This window comes from Mobula birostris, chromosome 6 (genome assembly GCF_030028105.1).
Source record: "Mobula birostris isolate sMobBir1 chromosome 6, sMobBir1.hap1, whole genome shotgun sequence".
Lineage (NCBI taxonomy): Eukaryota > Metazoa > Chordata > Chondrichthyes > Myliobatiformes > Myliobatidae > Mobula > Mobula birostris.
Window position 1 is genome coordinate 40,384,070 of NC_092375.1, and position 21,649 is coordinate 40,405,718.

Sequence of the window (21,649 nt, forward strand, 5' to 3'; positions counted from 1 at the left end):
GATTGGAGTGTAGTGCAATACTGCTCTAGAATCATGTGTTTTAAGGTTTGAAAGGTACATTTAATGTCAGAGAAATGTACACAATATACATCCTGAAATGCTTTTTCTTCACAACCATCCACGAAAAACCGAGGAATGCCCCCAAAGAACGAATGACAGTTAAATCTTAGAACCTCAAAGTCCTCCCCACCAGCTCCCCTCCCTCCCGCGTGTAAGCAACAGCAAAGCAGCAATCCTCTTCCCACCAGCAAAAAAAGCATCGGCACCCACCACCGAGCACTCAAGTGTGCAGCATAAACACAGACTTGCAGTACCTCAAAGACTACTTATTCACCTGGTATTCGACATACCACAGACTCTCTCACTAATGAGCGAGAAAGAGCTGTCTCCGTTTCACAGCAAGATGGGAGACATAAATGACTCCCTGGTTTACGATGTTAAAAGTCTGTGTTTAAGTGGGTGAATTCAGATTGTGAGGCGTGTAACTCATTCTGAAATCTGTGGATCAGAATTCATGAAAATTAATTACTGCGTTCAGTCTTGCAGATTTTGCACATATCCCGGCATCTGTGCCTTTGGTAATGTCTTCGTGAGCCCAAATGTGGATACATTGTTGGGGAAACTCAGTGGACCAGGATAGAAGGATCTATGGATGGAAATGGAGAGTCAACGTTTGGAGCATCTTGACTTGAAACATTGACTGTCTGAGCTCTATAGATGCTGCCTGACCTGATGAGTTCTTTTGCGCTTTTTGTGTTGCTCCAGATTCTAGTGTCTGCAGTCTTCTGTGTCTCCACATTGTTCATAGTTCAAATTTAATTGTCATTCAACCATACAAGAAATCCCATGAATACAGCCAAACGAAACAGTGTTACTCCGGGGCCAAGGTGCAAACTGCAATACCAACAGCCACACAGCACAAAACATGTACAGCACATATAAAATAGCAAGTACATACGAGATATCAGTAAAATAGTCACACAAACAAATATAGTCCAAGACCCTGAGTCTGTGAATGTTGCAGAAATCTGCAGTCGAACACAATACAGCTTGTATTCTGCGGAGTGAACACTAGGGGGCAGCACCAACTTCAGCCATTGGTGGAGCACACTGACTGAAACCTTTCTTCTGGGCGGCTGTAAACAGGTACCGCTGTGGCTTGAGGCCTAGTCTCGCTACGGCCGAGGCCTTGCAGCTCCCCTGCTGTCCACCAGTAAATCAGTGAATTGGACTTGCAGCATTCCACATTAACCATGTCCAACAGGGTCTTGAAATCACAAGGAAAACGACTAAAACAATCACTTACCGTTAGACTGCACACCTTTGTGCACCGATGCCTCTGATGTAGACAGCATGATCTGCACCAAATCCAGTTCCTTCACTTTCTCTGTCAATGAGCAACTTGCTGATGGGGTAGACCTGCGGTTCTTAATGTCAATCAGGGTCTTGTAATAGTAAAAAAAAATGTTTAAAAAGGACAATAGCATGTTTGGTTGACTCTGTAGAAGCTGCTGCAATTGAACATGCTGCCATCTTACTGGAAGTCAAGATTGTTGGAGAAACCTTTTCTGCATTTCACCTCCAAGTCCCATTAAACTAATTGTTTTTACTATTTTGCATTCTGTGCTGAGCTTCTCTTATTTTGGGCTCATTGTCCTGCAGCTTGGGTGGAACCTACAATAACTCATTTTTTTCATCTGTTATTTCCATGGTTCTTCTGCTTTATTTCAACTTCATACGGCCAGATTTGGGAACAGCTTCTTTCCAAACTGTGATAAGACTGCTGAGCGGATCCTGACCCGGATTTGGGCCGTACCCACCAAATATCGGGACCTGCGTCTAGTTTTTTTGCACCACCTTACTTTCCATTTTTCTATTTTTTATTTATGATTTATAATTTAAATTTTTAATATTTACTATCGATTTGTAATCCAGGGAGCGAGAAGCGCAGAATCAAATATCGCTACGATGATTGTACGTTCTAGTGTCAATTGTTTGGCGACAATAAAGAAAGTATAAAGAAGTACATTAATTTCCTATTGCAGCTTCCTAGGGAATCCTAGGGGACACCACCTTTGCTCTGGGTTTTTCTCTGATCCAGGTCTGTATTTCCATTTTAATATGAGACCAAAGCTTTATCCTGGGAAGATATGTTTATCTTTAAAAGAGGAGGGTGAGCTATCAAGACAGTTAAACCATGTAAACCACAATGCATTTTCTGCTAAAGGCTGAGTTCCATCAACAAAGTGAGCTGCAGACTTTCGGCTTGTGATATTTTAAATGCAAACTCAATATACTGCAAAGTTGTTGGAAATACTCAGCAACTTGTGCAACTTCTCTGAAGACAGATGAATGGTATTCATGTTTCAGGTGAATGGCTTTTAATCTGAAACTGCAGAATCCTCTGAGGAGATCTTTATATACCGTATGTTATTTTTTATGCTATTCCTTGGAAATGCTGTGCATAATATCTATGCTATTTTATATGTAAAGGCTGAGGACTGACTGCTCAGCAACAGAGAATCGGAATCAGGTTAATTAATTAATGGAGAAGATCCTGAGAGGCAGGATTTATGAACATTTGGAGGGGTATAATATGATTAGGAATAGTCAGCATGGCTTTGTCAAGGGCAGGTTGTGCCTTACGAGCCTGATTGAATTTTTTGAGGATGTGACTAAACACATTGATGAAGGAAGAGCAGTAGATGTAGTGTATATGGATTTCAGCAAGGCATTTGATCAGGTTCCCCATGCAAGGCTAATTGAGAAAGTGAGGCATGGGATCCAAGGGGACATTGCTTTGTGGATCCAGAACTGGCTTGCCCACAGAAGGCAAAGAGTGGTTGTAGACGGGTCATATTCTGCATGGAGGCTGGTGACCAGTGGTGTGCCTCGGATCTGTTCTGGGCCCCTTACTCTTTGTGATTTTTATAAATGACCTGGATGAGGAAGTGAAGGGATGGGTTAGTAAGTTTGCTGACGACACAAAGGTTGGAGGTATTGTGGATAGTGTGGAGGGCTGTCAGAGGTTACAGTGGGACATTGATAGGATGCAAAACTGGGCTGAGAAGTGGCAGATGGAGCTCAACCCAGAAAAGTGTGAAGTGGTTCATTGTGGTAGGTCAGAGATGATGGCAGAATATAGTATTAATGGTAAGACTCTTGGCAGTGTGGAGGATCAGTGGGATCTTTGGGTCCGAGTCCATAGGAGGCTCAAAGTAGATGTGCAGGTTGACTCTATGGTTAAGAAGTCATACGGTATATTGGCCTTCAATTGTGGAAATGAATTTAGGAGCCGAGAGGTAATGTTGCAGCTATATAGGACCCTGGTCAGACCCCACTTGGAGTACTGTGCTCAGTTCTGGTCGCCTCACTACAGGAAGGATGTGGAAACCATAGAAAGGGTGCAGAGTAGATTTACAAGGATGTTGCCTGGATTGGGCAGCATGCCTTATGAAAACAGGTTCAATGAACTCGGACTTTTCTCCTTGGAGTGACGGAGGATGAGAGGTGACCTGATAGGTGTATAAGATGATGAGAGGCATTGATTGTGTGGATAGGCAGAGGCTTTTTCCCAGGGCTGAAATAGCTGCCACAAGAGGGCACGGGTTTAAGGTGCTGGGGAGTAGATACAGAGGAGATGTCAGGGGTAAGTTTTTTACGCAGAGAGTGGTGAGTGTGTGGAATGGGCTGCCGGCAACGGTGGTGGAGGCGGTTATGATATTATCATCTAATAGGTACATGGAGCTTAGAAAAATAGAGGGCTATAGGTAGCCCTAGTAATTTCTAGGGTAGGGACTCTGAGATGCTCTTCCGCAAACCACTGTTGTAATATGTGGTTATTTGAGTTACTGCCGCCTTCCTGTCAGCTTGAACCAATCTGGCCATTCTCCTCCGACTCCCTCATTAACAAGGCACTTTTGCCCACAGAACTGCCACTCACTGGATGTTTTTTTGTTTATCGCACCATGCTCTGTAAACGCTAGAGACTGTTGTACGTGAAAACCCCAGGAGATCAGCAGTTTCTGAGATACTCAAACCACCCTGTCAGATACCAACAACCATTCCAAATCACAACACATCGACACACTGAAGTGGATGGGCTACAGCAGCAGAAGACCATGAACATACACACAGTAGCCACTTTATTAGGTACAGGAGGTACTTAATAAAGTGGTCACTGAGTATATGTCAATGATTAATTAACCCATTCTGATATTTGGTATGAAGAACAGCTGAACGTCTTGACCATGTTTGCCTGCCTTTACTGCCACACAATTGGCTGATTAGATATTTGTATTAACCAGCAGGTGTATGGGTGCTCCTAATAAAGTGGCTACTGAGTGTGACACACACACACACACACACACACACACACACACACACACATATATATATAATATACACTCACAGTACAGTAGTTACTTTACAGTTAACCTACCTTGTGTGTTTAAGGCCACTTCTCTGAATTCGTAACTCTGTTTCAGATCTAGAAGTTCTTTAGGAGCATTACCATGATTTGACTGATGGTGTAATTCAAATAGTTTATCTACGGACTAAATAGATAAATGATATCTGCTGTTATTTATCAGTTAAAATAAAGCACTTTATTAATAGAAAGCTTTTAGTTGATGAATTACTGACATAGTTTTATCTTTCTCTGCTGAATTTAGATCACACCAGTCTATGAAGAATGGGTAACCATTGACTGGTATCAGTTCTTTTGCTTGTGGGAGAACTTGTCTGCCTCATTGAAGAGAGTAGCAGAGTTGGTGGGAATTGAAGAAGGATTCTTGGCCCGTTCAATTAAAGGAAAACTTATTCCAAAAACTGGCAAGCAGCACAGACAAATGGCCATCCACAAAAGGTATTAATCAAGTATTGACTTTTACTTATCTATTTGTTTCATCACTGTTTTATTTAATCTCCCTGTAAAATATGAATTCATGAAATTGAGGTATGAATTCATGAAATTTAATCTAGTTCTGGATTGCAATGATTCAAGAAAAAATAATATTCCTTTAGGCGACTGGATTTGAGCAATAAACATTAAAGATGTCCTGATCTCAGGAATTAAAAATCTCACTAAAAAGACATGATTAATATGAATATTGATGGTAGGACTATAATTTTGAAGGAAGTTCAAATCATCTTCTAGTAGAAGCAACTAATGTGATTATAGTACTTGCTAACCATTTGTCAGATTCAGACAAGAAGAAATGAGGAATTGACACTTCAGAGACCTGTGTGGGTCAAGTATACATTAAGTTAACCTTTCAGAACCATTTGGAAAGTATTATGCTTTCCTAATTTGCATCAGTACACGTAACCTTAGTTCTATAATGGCTTCCTTTTTATTTCTACTAAACCATTTCCCATCTTCTTGATTTTCATTATTTGATTCCTGAAATTAGAATTATTCTGTAAACAGAGAATTTGGTTTGGCAAATGATTAATTGATACCTATAATTGCAGAGAAAGTAAATTTTCATTTCAAATGTAAGGCTGAGGAGATGTTTGTTATGCAGTTGGACTACAGAAGAAGGTTCTTTCCCCCACTACCATCTTACAAATAAAAAGAAATCCTAACGTATGAGGATAAATTGAGAGTTGTTGAGAAACCCATTACTCTATCTATATTATGCTACAAGCAAATATGCATATTTGATGGTGTTTGTTAAAAATGAAAAGTGATGAAAAATATGAAATGTCCTGTTCACATTTTTATGTCAGTTGAACTATGTTTGATCAGTGTTAACTATCCCATAGCATTAGTTTATATTTTTCCATAATTAGTGACAAGAATAGATGATTTACTGTTTACTTCCTTTCTGTTTGTGGCATCCTACTGTGCCCAAACAGACTCCTGTGTCTCAAAGTAGGGTTTTTTGAGTTTGTAACAAATAAGGTGCTTGGATTTCAAGATTCTAGTTTACTTATCACAAGTACATCAAGACATACAGTGAAATGTGTCATTTGCGTCGACAACCAGTACACACAAGGGTATGCTGGGGACAACCTGCAAGTGTCACCATGCATTCTGGTGCTAACAGCTTACCTACAATGCTTGGCAGAAGAACACAGGACACAACAAAACAGAACACAACAAGCAACAAAATAACAACAGCTAAACCAGCCCCTTTCCTCCTTGCACCCATGCACATACAGAGTCCTGTAACCCCAAGACAGCCCATCTTTTTAGGCCTCCTTCGAGCAGATATTTAACGTACACGTGCAAAACATTGCTGCACAAGAGTGGGTTAATATTTGGGTTAACCTTTGACAATATTAGGTAATTAGCTTACCAATAGAAAACAAGGTTTTGGGATAGATTAGTCATCTTTGTCTGGATAGTCAGTAACTACTGTGATGCCATAGAGAAAAGTACCTGCTATTTGTAATATACAGTTGAAGTCAGAAGTTTACATACACCTTGGCCAAATACATTTAAACTCAGTTGCTTAAAGTCCTAAAATTGCTTAAGGACAACAAAGTCAAGGTATTGAAGTGGCCATCACAAAGCCCTGACCTCAATCCGATAGAAAATATATGGGCAGAACTGAAAAAGCATGTGCGAGCAAGGAGGCCTACAAACTTGACTCAGTTACACCAGTTCTTTCTGGAGGAATGGAACAAAATTCCAGCAACTTACTGTGAGAAGCTTGTGGAAGACTATCCAAAACGTTTGACCCAAGTTAAGCAATTTAAGGGCAATGCTACCAAATACTAACAAAGTGTATGTAAACTTCTGACCCACTGGGAAAGTGATGAAAGAAATAAAAGCTAAAATAAATCATTCTCTCTACTATTATTCTGACATTTCACATTCTTAAAATAAAGTAGTGATCCTAACTGACCTAAGACGGAATGTTTTCTAGGATTAAATGTCAGGAATTGTGAAAAAATGAGATTAGATGTATTTGGCTAAGGTGTATGTAAACTTCTGACTTCAACTGTATATTAGTAACCTGGATGAAGAAATCAAAATGCTAAATTTGCAGATGAGGCGAAGACTGAGGAGCTTAAAAAGCCTGCCAAGCTATTGAAATAAGTGACTAGGCAAAAATTGGTAGCTGGAATATAATATGGTAAATGTGGATGATGATTGAAAATGCAAGTTATTATTTAAATAGTGTGAGATTACAAAATTGGTGGCACTCAGGAATCTGAGGGGCTGTGAATATGAAGCATAAAGAGTTAGCATGTAGTGGCAGCAAGAAATTGGGCTAAAAGAATATCGGCCTTTAGTGTAAGAAATGCAGAGCTTTAATAAAACTTGCTGAAACTTTGCTTATGTGATTCCACATGGAATATATCACACAATTTTGGTTACCAAGGTGTGATTGCTTTGGAGACAGTGCAAAGATAAATTGGTTTATTATTGTTACATGTACTGGGGTACAGTGAAAAACTGTCTTGCATACCATTCATACAGATCCATTCATCTACAACAATGTATTGAGGTAAAACAATAATGGAGCAGAATCAAGTGTACAGAGAAGATGCAGTGTAGGTAGACAATACAGTGCAAGGGTATAACAGGTTGTCCGGGGAGGATAGCAGAAAGAGAGGTGATCTTATTGAAACATAAACAATTCTGAGGTGGATTGATGAAGTATCAATAGTGAAGAATTGATATTGATTAAGAATAAGGGGCATAGTTACAGAACAAAGGATTGCCCAAGTTACTCAGATATGAGGAATATCTTCTGAGGGCTCAGAATTTTGGAATTCTCTAGATCAGAGAACAGCGGGGCCACAGTCTTTGAATATATTGAAGGCAATGTTTGATCATCAATTCAACTACAAAGGAGTAATTAACTATGGAGAGAGGGTGGCAAAGTGGTGTTCAGCCCAGATAGGATCAGCTAAGAGCTTATTGAATGGTGAAGCTCAGGGGGTCACTTACCTATGACAGTACCGTTTTTTTTTGTTTTTAATACTCTTAATAAATAATAGCATTGGAATTAGTAACAGAGTAGAAATATTCTGGGGTGATGAAAATTGCCTGTGTGAACTGTGAATGAGAGAGATTAGAATGGCATCATGATTTAAAGTGTCTGAAAATAAGTGCTGTATTATTATAATCATAATTCTTGAAATATTGTAACAACTGTATTCTGCAATAGGACACTGAAGTTTATTCACTAAAGCCTATAATTTCAAAATTAGGAGGTGTCACAACATATCAAGTATTGGCTTGTTTTTTTGAATTTAAGGTTTCTTGAGACCATTGGCATCAATTGAAACTGTTAGGCAATTCTGTTGCTTAACTTACATCTGCTGTTTAAAAAAAAAATACATCTGTATATATTTGAACTGAATGTTGAAACCGTGAAGCCGAGTAAGATGATATGTGGTAACAGTAAATGCAGTGCTGTGCTTGGACCATGATAATACGGGATTTCAGGAGGTGTCCTTTGTAAAAATTCTAAATCTTTATCTGAATTACTGTAAATCTGCATAAATAATTTTTATCTCTTCAACTATTCCAGGTTTTTTACCAGTCTTGTGTTACTAGACCTAATCAATGAAGTTCCTCTTGGAATTGTTGCGAAAAAATACCACTGTAGTCGAGGGCAGCTTCAGTCCCTGCAGCAATCTGCAGCATCTTATGCAGGTGAAGTGTAAAAATTGATTAAGAACAACTGAATTTAAACAAGATGCGCTACTTTGAAGGACTATATTAATTATTAATCAATGTTGTCTGTGCAAGATTAGTTTCTTCATAGAGGCATGCTATTTTTTCTAAGGCTGTTTTGAAAACATTAAGATGTTAACGACTCTCATTACCTTATACAGGCATGGTAACCGTGTTCAGCAACAGGCTTGGTTGGCACAATATGGAAATGCTGCTCTCACAGTTTCAGAGCCGCCTTAGCTTTGGTGTTCAACGACAGCTCTGTGATCTGGTGCGGATTTCCTTGCTGAATGCCCAGCGTGCACGAGCTTTGTATAATGCTGGATTTAGCACCATTTCTGAGCTTGCGCACGGGAACCCTGCTGATGTCGAAACAGCGCTGAGAAATGCAGTCCCATTTAAAAGGTATGGAATGAACTGAATGTTACTTTAAGGATTGAAGATCTATGAATTGATCTGTAAAACTCACACAAGGAATTGGTTTTGTGTAGGTTTGAGAATTATGTACGATGCAACATTACAATTTTTTCATGCATTGACATTGTATCAATACATTATCGTGACTATTCCTATTTCTCTACTTCACATTTCTACCTAAAAAAATTTGTTCAATTTATTAATGCAAAACTTTTATCACATTCCCATCCTTAAGAGACCTAACAATGTCACTTCTTAATCAATAATCACTTGATAGAATGTGCTGAGTTCTAGCTCTAGCCTGGCCTGTACAATTTTTCTAAAACAATCTGTCCATTGAGTTATCTATCTAAAAAAAAAAGCAATCTACAAACTGTATTCAACATAGTCATAGTCATACTTTGTTGATCCTGGGGGAAATTGGTTTTAGTTACAGTTGCACCATAAATAATAAATAGTAATAAAACCATAAATAGTTAAATAGTAATATATAAATTATGCCAGGAAATAAGTCCAGGACCAGCCTATTGGCTCAGGGTGTTTACATTCTTCTTTAAATAAGGAGACCAATACAGGAGACCAACTCCTGATCATCATTTTTTTTGGCATTCCTCTGAGATTGAGGATGACTTGCTTTCACTTTGACTTTGTGAGCTCTGGGCTGACTAATATGGTCCTTGCAGCAGACAGGGCAGGTGAGTGGGTGATCTGTGAGGTGGTTTGCTCTTTCTGCTGCTTATGCAGTGCGCCTCTGTGGTTGGTAGTATCAATCCATTAGCAATACTGAATGCTCTTCTGCATTTTAAGCTACTGTTGTGTATCAGTGGTTTCCAGGAGTCAGTAGGGATGTTACATTTTATCAGGAAAGCTTGACAGAGCTTGGAATAGAGCCCCTCTCTTGGGAGACTGGTGTGTGTGTGAGTGATGTGGCTGGTCAAATGTAGCTCAGTTCATGGTGCTGGCAGTGCTGCTGCAAGAGGATGCTAATGTCTTTCTAGTGAATCTGGGGGGTTTTGTAGAGGTGGCGTTGGTGGTATTTTGCAGTGCACACCTGCTCTCCTTCCATCTGGTACCCCCCAGTTGCAGAGGAAGGACCCACACTTGATAGAACATTGGTTTGAGTGCACTGAGTCAGTCCCTGGACTTGGCAATAATCTACATGTCCTGTCGAACTGGAGTACAGCCTCCCTACTTTGATTTTCTCTAACAAAAAAGCAATGTCAATCTGTCAGCTTTCCTAATTACTCACTGTACCTGTACCTGTAAATCATGCTCCTGAAAACTTGTGCTATCAGCTCTGACTACTTTAAGAATATTCTTTTTATTGGTTCTCACTTCAAAACTTCCCTACTTTATAAATGATGAATTTTCATCATCACATTTATAAACGAGAATCAGTGTAACACTGAGTTTGTTAAAATTGAAAATGATTCTTTTTACCTTTGTACAATTTGAAGATGGGCCTGATTTCCATTTTCTTGTTTTATTTCTGGAAGTTTTTGTTGTTTGATATTTCTGGAATGTAGTCTTTGTTTCCTACAGCTTCTGCCATACTTGCACAGTGTGATGTTTTACTGAAGAATGAATCTAATCACTGAACATTGACGAGCAGTTTGAATGCCATGTTGCTCCACTTCCTCTTATTCTACTTCCCATAGTGATTAAGATTCTTGCTTCTCCCTATCTGAACTCACTGACAACCAGTAGCTTCACTGAAATAAATAATTGAAATAATAACCTTTAAGTTTTAATTCCAAAGGTACATGTATAAGTTTCCTCCCAGCCGAAGTACGACAGACAGAATATTAGAAACCATAGAAACCATAGAAACTACAGCACAGAAACAGGCCCTTTGGCCCTTCTTAGCTGTGCCGAACCATTTTCTGCCTAGTCCCACTGACCTGCACATGGATCATATCCCTCCATACACCTCCCATCCATGTATCTGTCCAATTTATTCTTAAATGTTAAAAAAGAACCCGCATTTACCACCTCGTCTGGCAGCTCATTCCATACTCCCACCACTCTCTGTGTGAAGAAGCCCCCTCTAATGTTCCCTTTAAACTTTTCCCCCCTCACCCTTAACCCATGTCCTCTGGTTTTTTTCTCCCCTTGCCTCAGTGGATTCTTATGAATCAGTTTTCCTTATTTCAAAAATAAAACTTGCAATAATCCTCTTCCCGTGCTACCAACAAAATAAATGCCCTTTGCTTAAAAAACAAACTATAAGCTTGAGCAGAAGTTAATCAATAAAACATCTCATCTTTCCTCAGTTCTAGGAGAGCAGTGGATGAGACAGAGTATGAAGCTCAAGAGCGCAGGAAGACACGTTGTATATGGGTGACTGGAAGGAAAGGCCTATCTGAGAAAGAAGCTGCAGTGTTGATTGTACAAGAGGCCAGGAGTCATCTTCAACAAGATTTGGCTTCAATGGGCATTGAATGGAACCTCGAGCAGCTGTTGAATTCTAAAGAGCAAGAGGATGCTGAGAGCAATCAGGAGCATGATGATGCTGCCCTTGCAGGTCAAAAAATTGAGTCAGTTGGGAAGAATCTTGGACCTATGGAAGTTTCATTTGCTGAACCTTTGGAATGCATTGTTGGTAAATCTGAAATGACTTGTGAGAAGAATACAGAAAGCCTTGTTTCCAATAGGGAAATTACCAACAAGCAGCTGCCATATAACCTTTCCAAAGAAAATATTTGTACTGTAGTTGATGGGAATTGTAGGGCAACCTATATGAATCAATCAAATGTCAAACAACATGTTCAGAGTGACATAGTTGAAAGAAATATCATTGTGAGGGACTGTGTTCCGGACAAAAGTAATGATGTAAGCCATGAAGAAAAGACTTTTGCCGAAAATACAGTTCAAACTTTGCACCAAATACAGTTGGAGAATGATTCAAGTCATCTAAAGAATGGAGAATGCATTGTTAATGAGAATAAACCAGACAATTCAAATGTTGTTGGCTTCAAGTCATCTCAACGGAATTCTCTGACAGGGGGATTTGATGAGAGTCTTCAACTGGATTCTCAAATTGAAAGGATTATAGAACGTGCTGCCATAGTGTTGGCTCCATGTAAATACCCACAAGAAGCTGAATGCAGAGTGCAAGTCCAAAGTGTAACAGAAATAGATGAGCACGTAGTTAATACTGAAGCAAAAACAGACCAGTCTGATGGTGACATTCCAACTGAAAATGAGATGGCAAAAAATAAGCCTGTTGCAAGACAGAAAACTGTACATTTAACACATTCTAACACCAAAGCTGGAAAGAAGATGTCTTCTAACATGGTGAAATCCATAGTGGTATCTCCCAAAAGTGTTCCAGCTCCATCCTCTCAGATATTTCACCCTGTACTGAAAGCCAATGATTTATCTTTAATAGATACTCAATTAGAGAACTTCATACTAGATTATAAGACACCATCTTCTGAAGAAGCTGTCCAAGCTGTTCAAATAGTTAATGGTGCAGAGAATAATACAAGTTCCAGTGGTGTAAAACTCAATTTTCAAGAACTTCTTGGCCATTCTATGACTGATAATGAGAAGACACTGAACATGAGTGACAGTCTGTTTGATAGTTTCATCGAACCTCCCCCATATGATGACATGAATGAACTGGAATTTCTACCCGGACAAGAGCTTACACCTAAAGCAGATAGGCACACTTCATTTAGTCTGTTTGAAGAAGATGGAATTCAAGATCAAAATGATATGCAAACTCCTGAAGGAAATTTGCATTGGAATGATTTGTCATTTAATCCCTCAGACTTTAAAGATTTTAGCCCAAATACCTCAAAGGAGTTGCATGTCCTTAATCTAGATGGGAGTACCTCTGATATTGCTGATTGTGTTAGACTACAAGATGAAAAATGGCCGAATGATCAGATAAAGAACAAGCCAAAGCAAAGCATATTAATTAAGGAATTGTCTACACATCTGGGGGAAAATAAGATGCCGGATAGCAATACCTGGATGTGGTCAGACACTTCACTTGAGCTAAATTCAGGGATGAAAGATATACTAAATCAACCACCAGCTTCCCTAGGTCTGAGAGCTTCAGGTTTAAATGACCAAACCAACAGAGAAGAAACAAACCTGGAGAATGATCACTGTTTTGGACCATATACAAAATTTGATGGCATTCAGAACCATGCAACGGAAAGCTCTGATGTTCCAGACCAACAGCATACTCTGGTGTTGGATCAAACAGTGAAAACCCTTAATCAAGTGGCATTAAATCACAACAAGGAATTAGATGCTTTTAACCAGTCTCCGGTTTTGGAATTGGATGAGCAACCAGAATCCAGGTCGGATAGTCGGAATGAAGTTCCTCCAACACCTCCCAATGAACCTGTGACTCCAAAAATCAAAATGGCGTTGACTGCTGTGACAAATGAAAAATCAGAAGAAAAGTGTAAAAAGCAATCGTTGCCTAAAATTACCCCCGTTTGCTTAACTCAAAATCCTGTTTTTGAAAAAGCAGAAACAGAGATTTCTCCATCTCATCATGTTGACTGTAGTTATGTGGTAAATTGTAGTGCTGATGCTCAAGGTTCTTTCATTGATGAAGGGTTTTTACTTCAACTGTCTCAAGACAATTTAGCATCCCCACCCGGGCCCTGCAGTGCAGAGGCGTTCACCATTATTGATGTGGCGAGTAGCCGAGTTCTTTTCCAGACATTCATAAAAGAATGGAAAAGTAAACGAAGATTTGCACTAGCTGCTGCGTGTGAGAAAAAGGAATGTGTTCTGTCACCCAGCTCAGAGATAGGTGGAAGATTCAGACAAGGTTAGTAAAGCTTCAAAGGAAGTTGTGCATGTGCCATTATACTCTATAGTAGAGGGTCGCTTAGTTGCACACGATCTGATATCTATAGCCTTAACTAATAGTATAATTTATTTTGTATTAAATTTAAATGAATTGTGTGTCATGTCTCTGTCTACATAAAATTTTTGACTTCTGCTGGAACGGCTTTGTTGAAAAACTACTAATTTCTCTGGCTGGAAGGAACCCTGTTCTGGAATCCAAGTGAATACTTTTTATGCAATCACGCCCTGACCATAAGACATAGGAGCAGAATTAGGCCTTTCAGTCCATCGAGCCTGGTCCACCATTCCATCATGGCTGACCCCAGATCCCACTCAACCCCACACACCTGCCTTCTCGCCATAATCCTTTGATGCCCTGACCGATCAGGAAACAATCAACTTCCAGCTAAATATATGCACGGACTTGGCCTCCACTACAGTCTGTAGCAAAGCATTCCACAGATTTACTACTCTCTGGCTAAAAAAAAAAAATTCCTCCTTACCACTGTTCTAAAGGGTCACCCCTCAATCTTGAGGCTGTGCCCTCCAGTTCTGGATACCCCCACCAAAGAAAACATCTTCTCCACATCCACCCTATCTAGTTCTTTCAAAGTGCGGTAGGTTTCAATGGGATCCCCCCCACACGTTCTTCTAAACTCCAGTGAGCACAGACCCAAAGCTGCCAGATGCTCCTCATACAGTGGCGCTAGAAAGTTTATGAACTCGGTAGAATTTTCTCTATTACTATATATTACTACTCTATTTGCTGTTGTGTGCTGGGGCAGCAGGCTGAGGGTAGCAGACACCAACAGAATCAACAAACTTATTTGTAAGGACAGTGATGTTGTGGGGATGGAACTGGACTCTGTCACGGTGGTGTCTGAAAAGAGCATGCTGTCTAAGCTGCATGCCATCTTGGTCAATGTCTCCCATCCACTACATAATGTACTGGGTAGGCACAGGAGTACATTCAGCCAGAGACTCATTCCACCGAGATGCAGCACAGGGTGTCATAGGAAGTCATTCCTGCCTGTGGCCATCAAACTTTACAACTCCTCCCTTGGAGGGTCAGACACCCTGTGCCGATAGGCTGGTCCTGGACTTATTTCATAATTTACTGGCATAATTTACATATTACTATTTAACTATCTATGGTTCTATTACTATTTATTATTTAATATAATAAATATAATAATATGTAATGAAAACCAATTTCCCCCTGGGATCAATAAAGTATGACTATGACTATAAATACAGTATGACCTAAAATGTGATCAGATCTTCATGTTATTCCTAAAACAAGATAAAGAGAACCCAATTAAATAAATAACACATAAACATTACACTTGTTCATTTATTTATTGAGAAAAATAATCCAATATTACAAATAATTGTTGGAAATGTGTCCACTATAAGAAAAATACTGAACAAGAATGGTATTCATGGAAGGACACCATGGAGGAAACCACTGCTCTCCAAAAAAAAGTCTCAAGTTTGCAAAAAAACACCTGGATATTCTACAATGCTTCTGTTCTGTGGACAGGCAAGACAAAAGTAGAACCTGTTTCCTCAAAACATTGCTATGTTTGGAGGAAAAGGGGCACTGCATACCAACACCAAAACCTCATCCCAACTGTGAAGCATAGTGGAAGGAGCATCATAGTTTGGGGCAGCTTTGCTACCTCAGGGCCTGGACAGCTTGCAATCGTTGAGGGAACAATAAACTCAAAATTGTATCAAGACATTTTACAAGAGAATATCACGGTTAACAGTGTGTCACCTGAAGCTTAATAGAAGTTTGATAATACAACAAGACAATGATCCGAAACACAAAGAGTAAATCAACAGCAGAATGGTTTAAAAAGAAAAAAATCACGTTTTGGAATGGCTGAGTCAAAGTCTTGACCTCAAACCTATAGAAGTGTTGTGGAAGGACCTGAGGCAAGCAGTTCATACAAGGAAGCCCACCAACATCCCAGAGTTGAAGCACTTTTGTAAGGAGAAATGGCCTAAAATTCCTCCAAGCCGATGTGCAGGACTAATCAACAGATACTGGAAATGTTTGTTGAAGTTATTGCTGTACAAGGGAGTCACACCAGTTACTGAAAGCAAAGGTTCACATAGTTTTTCCAACAAATCCGTGTATATTGGATCATTTTTCTCAATAAATAAGTGAACAAGAATGATGTGTTTTTGTGTTATTTATTTAATTGGGTTCCCTTTATCTAATTTTAAGATGTTTGGAGATCTGATCACAGTTTAGGTCATATTTATGCAGAAATAGAGAAAATTCAATAGGGTTTACAAACATTCTAGCACCACTATATGTTAACCCCTTTGTTTCCAGAATCATCCTTGTGAACCTCCTCTGGACTCTGTCCGATGACGACACATCCTTTCTGAGATATGGGGCCGAAAACTTGACAATACTCCAAGTGCAGCCTGACTAGAGTCTTACAAAGCCCTCAGCATTATCTCCTTGCTTTTAAATTCTATTCCCCTTGAAATAAGTGCCAACATTACATTTGCCTTCTTTATTACAGACTCAACCTGTGAAGTAACCTTCTGGGAGTCTTTCACGAGGATTACTAAGTCCCTCTTCACCTCTGATATTTGAACCTTCTCCCGATTTGGATAATGGTGTGCACTATTGTTCCTTTTACCAAAATACATTATCATACATTTCCCAACACTGTATTCTATCTGCCACCTTTTTGCCCATTCTTCCAATTTGTCTTAAGTCCTGCTGCATTTGCATTGCTTCCTCAACACTACCTGCCCCTCCACTTATCTTTGTATCATCTGCAAACTTTGCCACAAAGCCATCATTTCCATTATCCAAATCAATGACAAACAATTTGAAAAGTAGCGGTCCCAATACTGACCCTTGAGGAACACCACTAGTCCCTGGCAGCCAACCAGAAAAGACCCTTTTATTCTCACAGCCTGCCTCCTGCCTGTCTACCATTCCATGTCCAAGCCTGTATCTTTCCTGTAATGTCACAGGATTTTATTTGTTAAGCAGTCTCATGTGTGGCACCTTATCAAATGCCTTCTGAAAATCCAAGTAAATGACATGCACTGCCTCTCCTTTGTCCACTCTGCTTGTTACTTCCTCAAAGAACTCCAACAGATTTGTCAGACAAGAAACCATGTTGACTTTGGATTATTTTATCATTAGTTTCCAAGCACCCTGAAGCCTCATCCTTAATAATAGACTCCAACACTTTCCCAATCAGTGAGGTTAGGCTAACTGGCCCACAAGTTCCTTTCCGTTGCTTTCCTCCCTTTTTAAAGAGTGGAGTGACATTTGCAATTTTCCAGTCCTCTGGAACCATGCCAAAATCAAGTGATTCTTGAAAGCTCATGACCAATGCATCCGTTATATCTTCAGCAACCTCTCATAGACTCTGGGATGTGGTCCATATGGTCCAGGTGACTTATCCACCTTAAGACCTTTGAGTTTGCCTAGTACTTTTTCCTTTGTAATAGAAATGGCATTTACTCTTGCTCCCTGACACTCTTGGACCTCTGCTAGTGTGTTCCACAGTGAAGACTGATGCAAAGTAACCTTTAAATTCATCTGCCATTTCTTTGTCTCCTATTACTACCTCACCAGCATCATTTTCCAGTGGGTCACTATCAACTCTCTCCTTTTTACTCTTTATATAACTGAAAAAAGCTTTAACTTTCCTGCTTTATATCATTGGCCAGATTTCCGTCATATTTCATCTTTCCCCTTTTTATAGCTTTTTTAATTGCCTGTTGTTGGATTTACAAAGCTTCTCAATCATCCAACTTCTCACTCACTTTTGCTACCTTATATGTCCTTTCCTTAGCTTTTAGGCAGCCCTTAACTTACTTTGTCAGTCACAGTTGGCATTTGAGAACAACAACTTCTGTAGGACATATCTACCCTGCACCTTGTGAACTAATCCCAGAAACTTCAGCTATCTCTGTTCTGCCGTCATCTCTGCCAGTATCCTCCTCCAATCCACCTGGGCAAGTTCCTCTCTCATGCCTCTGTAATTCCCTTTATTCCATTGCAATACTGATAGATGTGATTTATGCTTCTCCCTCTCAAATTGCAGTATGAATTCAATCATATTATGATCACTGCCTCCTAAGGGTTCCTTTACATTAAGCTCCCTAATAGGATCTAGGTTATTACGCAACACCTAACCTTAAAAGAGCGTCCACTAATGAGATATGTTGTTGAAGTAGCTTCTAAATTACCCAGCAGTTAATCCAGAGAGTTGAACAAATGGTCTGGAGCCAGAGTTCAATTCCCAGTTGTGTAAATTAAATTCAATTAATAGTCTGAAATTAAACAAAAGTGAGTAATTGGTAACAATGAAATTGCATATATCATCAAGTTCACCAATGGTTTCAAGGGAGGAAATTTACGATCCTTGGTGATTTTGGTATTTATGTAACTTCAGATTGATCAACATGGTTGATTCTTACATGTTTTCAAAGTTACACAACATCCTGATATAGAAGTATTTTGCTGTTTATTCATCGTTGCTGGGACCAAATCTGATACTTCCTAATTGCATTAAAGAAGTATCTTCTTCAGAAGGACTGCAGCCATTCAAGATGTGGGTCACCACAATCTTCTCAAACAATTTGCGATGGGTAAAGATGTAATTGGCAGTTACAGACTGGAAAACGTGACATTTTCATATTTTTCTCATCCTGTGACAACCATGGTTACCCATAGAATGCAAACATAGTGACAATCTTCTGTCCTTGGACTCACTTTACACCGCACGCTGTTGGAGCAGTGCTGCCAGGATAATCAAGGACACGACCCACCCAGCCAACACACTTTTCGTCCCTCTTCCCTCTGGGAGAAGGCTCAGGAGCTTGAAGACTCGTACGGCCAGATTTGGGAACAGCTTCTTTCCAACTGTGATAAGACTGCTGAACGGATCCTGACCCGGATCTGGGCTGTACCCTCCGAATATCTGGACCTGCATCTTGGTTTTTTTGCACTACCTTACTTTCTATTTTTCTATTTATGATTTATAATTTAAATTTTTAATATTTACTATCGATTTGTAATCCAGGGAGCGGGAAGCGCAGGATCAAATATCGCCATGATAATTGTACGTTCTAATATCAATTGTTTGGCGACAATAAAGTATAAATTTAAGTCTGTTTTGTGGGGACTAGAATCAGTTAACCCATCTCACTCAAATTGAGACCCTTTTTGCCAGATGACTTTCACCTCTCTGCATATCTAAGCTGATGTTTTGTTGGGCTTGTGTCCAAATCCTCTCGCAATTTACTCCTGAGTAATTAAAAAAAAGTTTTAAATCTAGTGTTTTATTTGGAGAAGGATTTGCAAATGTGAAACAGATTCAGCTGTTGATTGCAAATGTCAGCTGACCTTAAACTCTCAAACAACCATGCAAACTCTGGTTGTTTTCTATTTGGATTAAAACATTAACTCTGGTATTTTATTTTTGAGAATGAAGTGTGTTCTTATGGGTGGAAGTTTATTTATTTGACTTTTCTAATCCCTTCATCTATTTTCTAGCCCAGACTACAAAGATTCAAGCCAAAGCCAATGGCTTAGAAGTGAGCAGTCACAAAGACCTTCTATTGATTGGATTGTGTGTATCTTGGGGAGGGAAGGATGCTTATTACATCTCCTTGCAGGATGGTCAGCAAAACATTGGTAAGAAAAGCTTAATTCAATCAATATCAGACCCGAAAATCCATCCTTCTGAACCAATTGTTTGGAGTTTCATCTCCCTCAGCAAGCAATTTTAACTGAATTAGGTGGAGGACCTGAATGTAACTTATGACCATGTGTACAAACGTAATTATTTATATTTAACATAGTTGTTGTCATGCAACTTCCTGTGGGAAATGTTTGTGGTTATTGCCCATCTTTAACTCATTTTATATTTTTTAAAGGAGACTTAAGCAACAGTTTGGCTCCTCCGCCTCTAGACCCTGATCTTTCTGTGAAAGAGCGGCTCCTCCATGTGCGTTCATGCTTGGAGCAAGGTGGAGTTACTGAAGAACGACGTTCAGTTATAACATATGACTTTAAGCAACACTATAAAATTCTCCTTCAAGCCTGCAACATCTCCATGGAAGGCAATTATGAAGATCCAAAGGTAGTAATTGCATTTTGCTGAAACCCTGAGTCACTTTTGAGGAATTACTTAAACTTGAACTATTGCTTGCCATTTTGTAAAAAAATCTTGTGGTAAATTTGTGTTGTGTTTAGGTTGCTTGTTGGCTGCTGGATCCTGGTTCCAAAGAGAGGACCCTCCATAATATGGTGACCAACTTTCTCCCTCAGCAACTTGCACTGTTAGAAGGGGTGAAAACAAGTCAAGGCATTCAGAGTCTTGGGCTGGATGTGCAAGCAGATGTCTCAGGCCGTCACAGAGCCTCCATCGAGTCTGTGCTAGTCTTTAATGTAATGAATCAACTTAATGTTCTACTTCAGAAAGAAGATCTGCAAGGTAAGTCTGCAAGTTTGGGTCTTTATTCTTTGGAACATAGAAGGTTGAGGGGGGACTTGATAGAGGAATTTAAAATTATGAGAGGGATAGATAGAGTTGACGTGGCTAGGCTTTTTCCATTGAGAGTGGGAGAGATTCAAACAAGAGGACATGAGTTGAGAGTTAAAGAGCAAAAGTTTAGGGGTAATATGAGGGGGAACTTCTTTACTCAGAGAGTGGTGGCTGTGTGGAACGAGCTTCCAGCAGAAGTGGTTGAGGCAGGTTCGATGTTGTCGTTTAAAGTTAAACTGGACAGCTATATGGACAGGAAAGGAATGGAGGGTTATGGGCTGAGTGCAGGTCGGTGGGACATGGTGAGGGTAAGAGTTCGGCACGGACTAGAAAGGCCGAGATGGCCTGTTTCCGTGCTGTAATTGTTATATGGTTATAAGTTTTGTTGTAAATATAAACCAGCAGATGGATGATTTGAGTTATTGTGCATCTTGGTTTTTTTACATGCCTCCTTTAGGATGGATGGGGTTTGTTTAGGATGGATTAGAACAACCTGATAGGCACAGGATAAAAATCTGTCTAAGTGAGATCTGCACCTTCCCTGCACTCTATATGTGCAATGGTCATGGTGTCATACAGCATGGAAATGATCTCTTCATCCAATTGGTCCCATGCTGACAAAGATTCACATCTAAGCTGGTCCATTTGCATTTTATAGGCATGAGTGTATATTTGTTGACACTGGATGTCTTGTGTCTGTGCAATACAAAACTATTCAAATATTTCATTTGAATTCTTCATGAACTAAATGCAAATGATGTATTAGTCATTCTTTTTAACAATGATTTAAAAACTTTTTAAATTGTGTAGGGGGTAGGGAAGGGTTGCAGCTCGGTGAGGAAGGACCCCCCCCCCCCCCCCCCCCGGTGTTAGGCTTTACTGACATGTTACCTTCTCTACTCTGTTACAGACGTGTTTTGCAATGTTGAAATGAAGACCCAATATTGTCTGGCATTGCTGGAGATGAATGGGATAGGATTCAGTACCGCTGAGTGCGAGAGCCAGAAATATATAATGCAGGCTAAACTTGCAGACATTGAAGAACAAGCTTATCGGCTAGTGGGACACAGTTTCTCTCTGACCAGCCCAGATGACATTGCAAAGGTAAAATTGTAACATATATCCACAGACTTTTCTATTTGAATCGGGTTGAGTATTAAACCTTTTCACTTAAAATGTTATCATTTCAGACTGATTATTTTTTCCTTATTGGCTATAGGCTAAATTATTCAAA

At 39.6% G+C, this 21,649-nt stretch overlaps 1 protein-coding gene across 1 annotated transcript in view; it reads left to right on the plus strand.

The window, feature by feature from the left end:
* Positions 1-21,649, plus strand: part of polq (polymerase (DNA directed), theta) — a 96,332-nt gene that overhangs the window by 44,615 nt on the left and 30,068 nt on the right. Inside the window, exons 15-22 of the mRNA XM_072260300.1 lie at positions 4,674-4,867; positions 8,496-8,620; positions 8,803-9,046; positions 11,332-13,856; positions 19,422-19,562; positions 19,805-20,010; positions 20,124-20,364; positions 21,326-21,519. Coding sequence (XP_072116401.1) covers positions 4,674-4,867; positions 8,496-8,620; positions 8,803-9,046; positions 11,332-13,856; positions 19,422-19,562; positions 19,805-20,010; positions 20,124-20,364; positions 21,326-21,519 — 3,870 coding nt within the window. The remainder of the gene's footprint in view (positions 1-4,673; positions 4,868-8,495; positions 8,621-8,802; positions 9,047-11,331; positions 13,857-19,421; positions 19,563-19,804; positions 20,011-20,123; positions 20,365-21,325; positions 21,520-21,649) is intronic.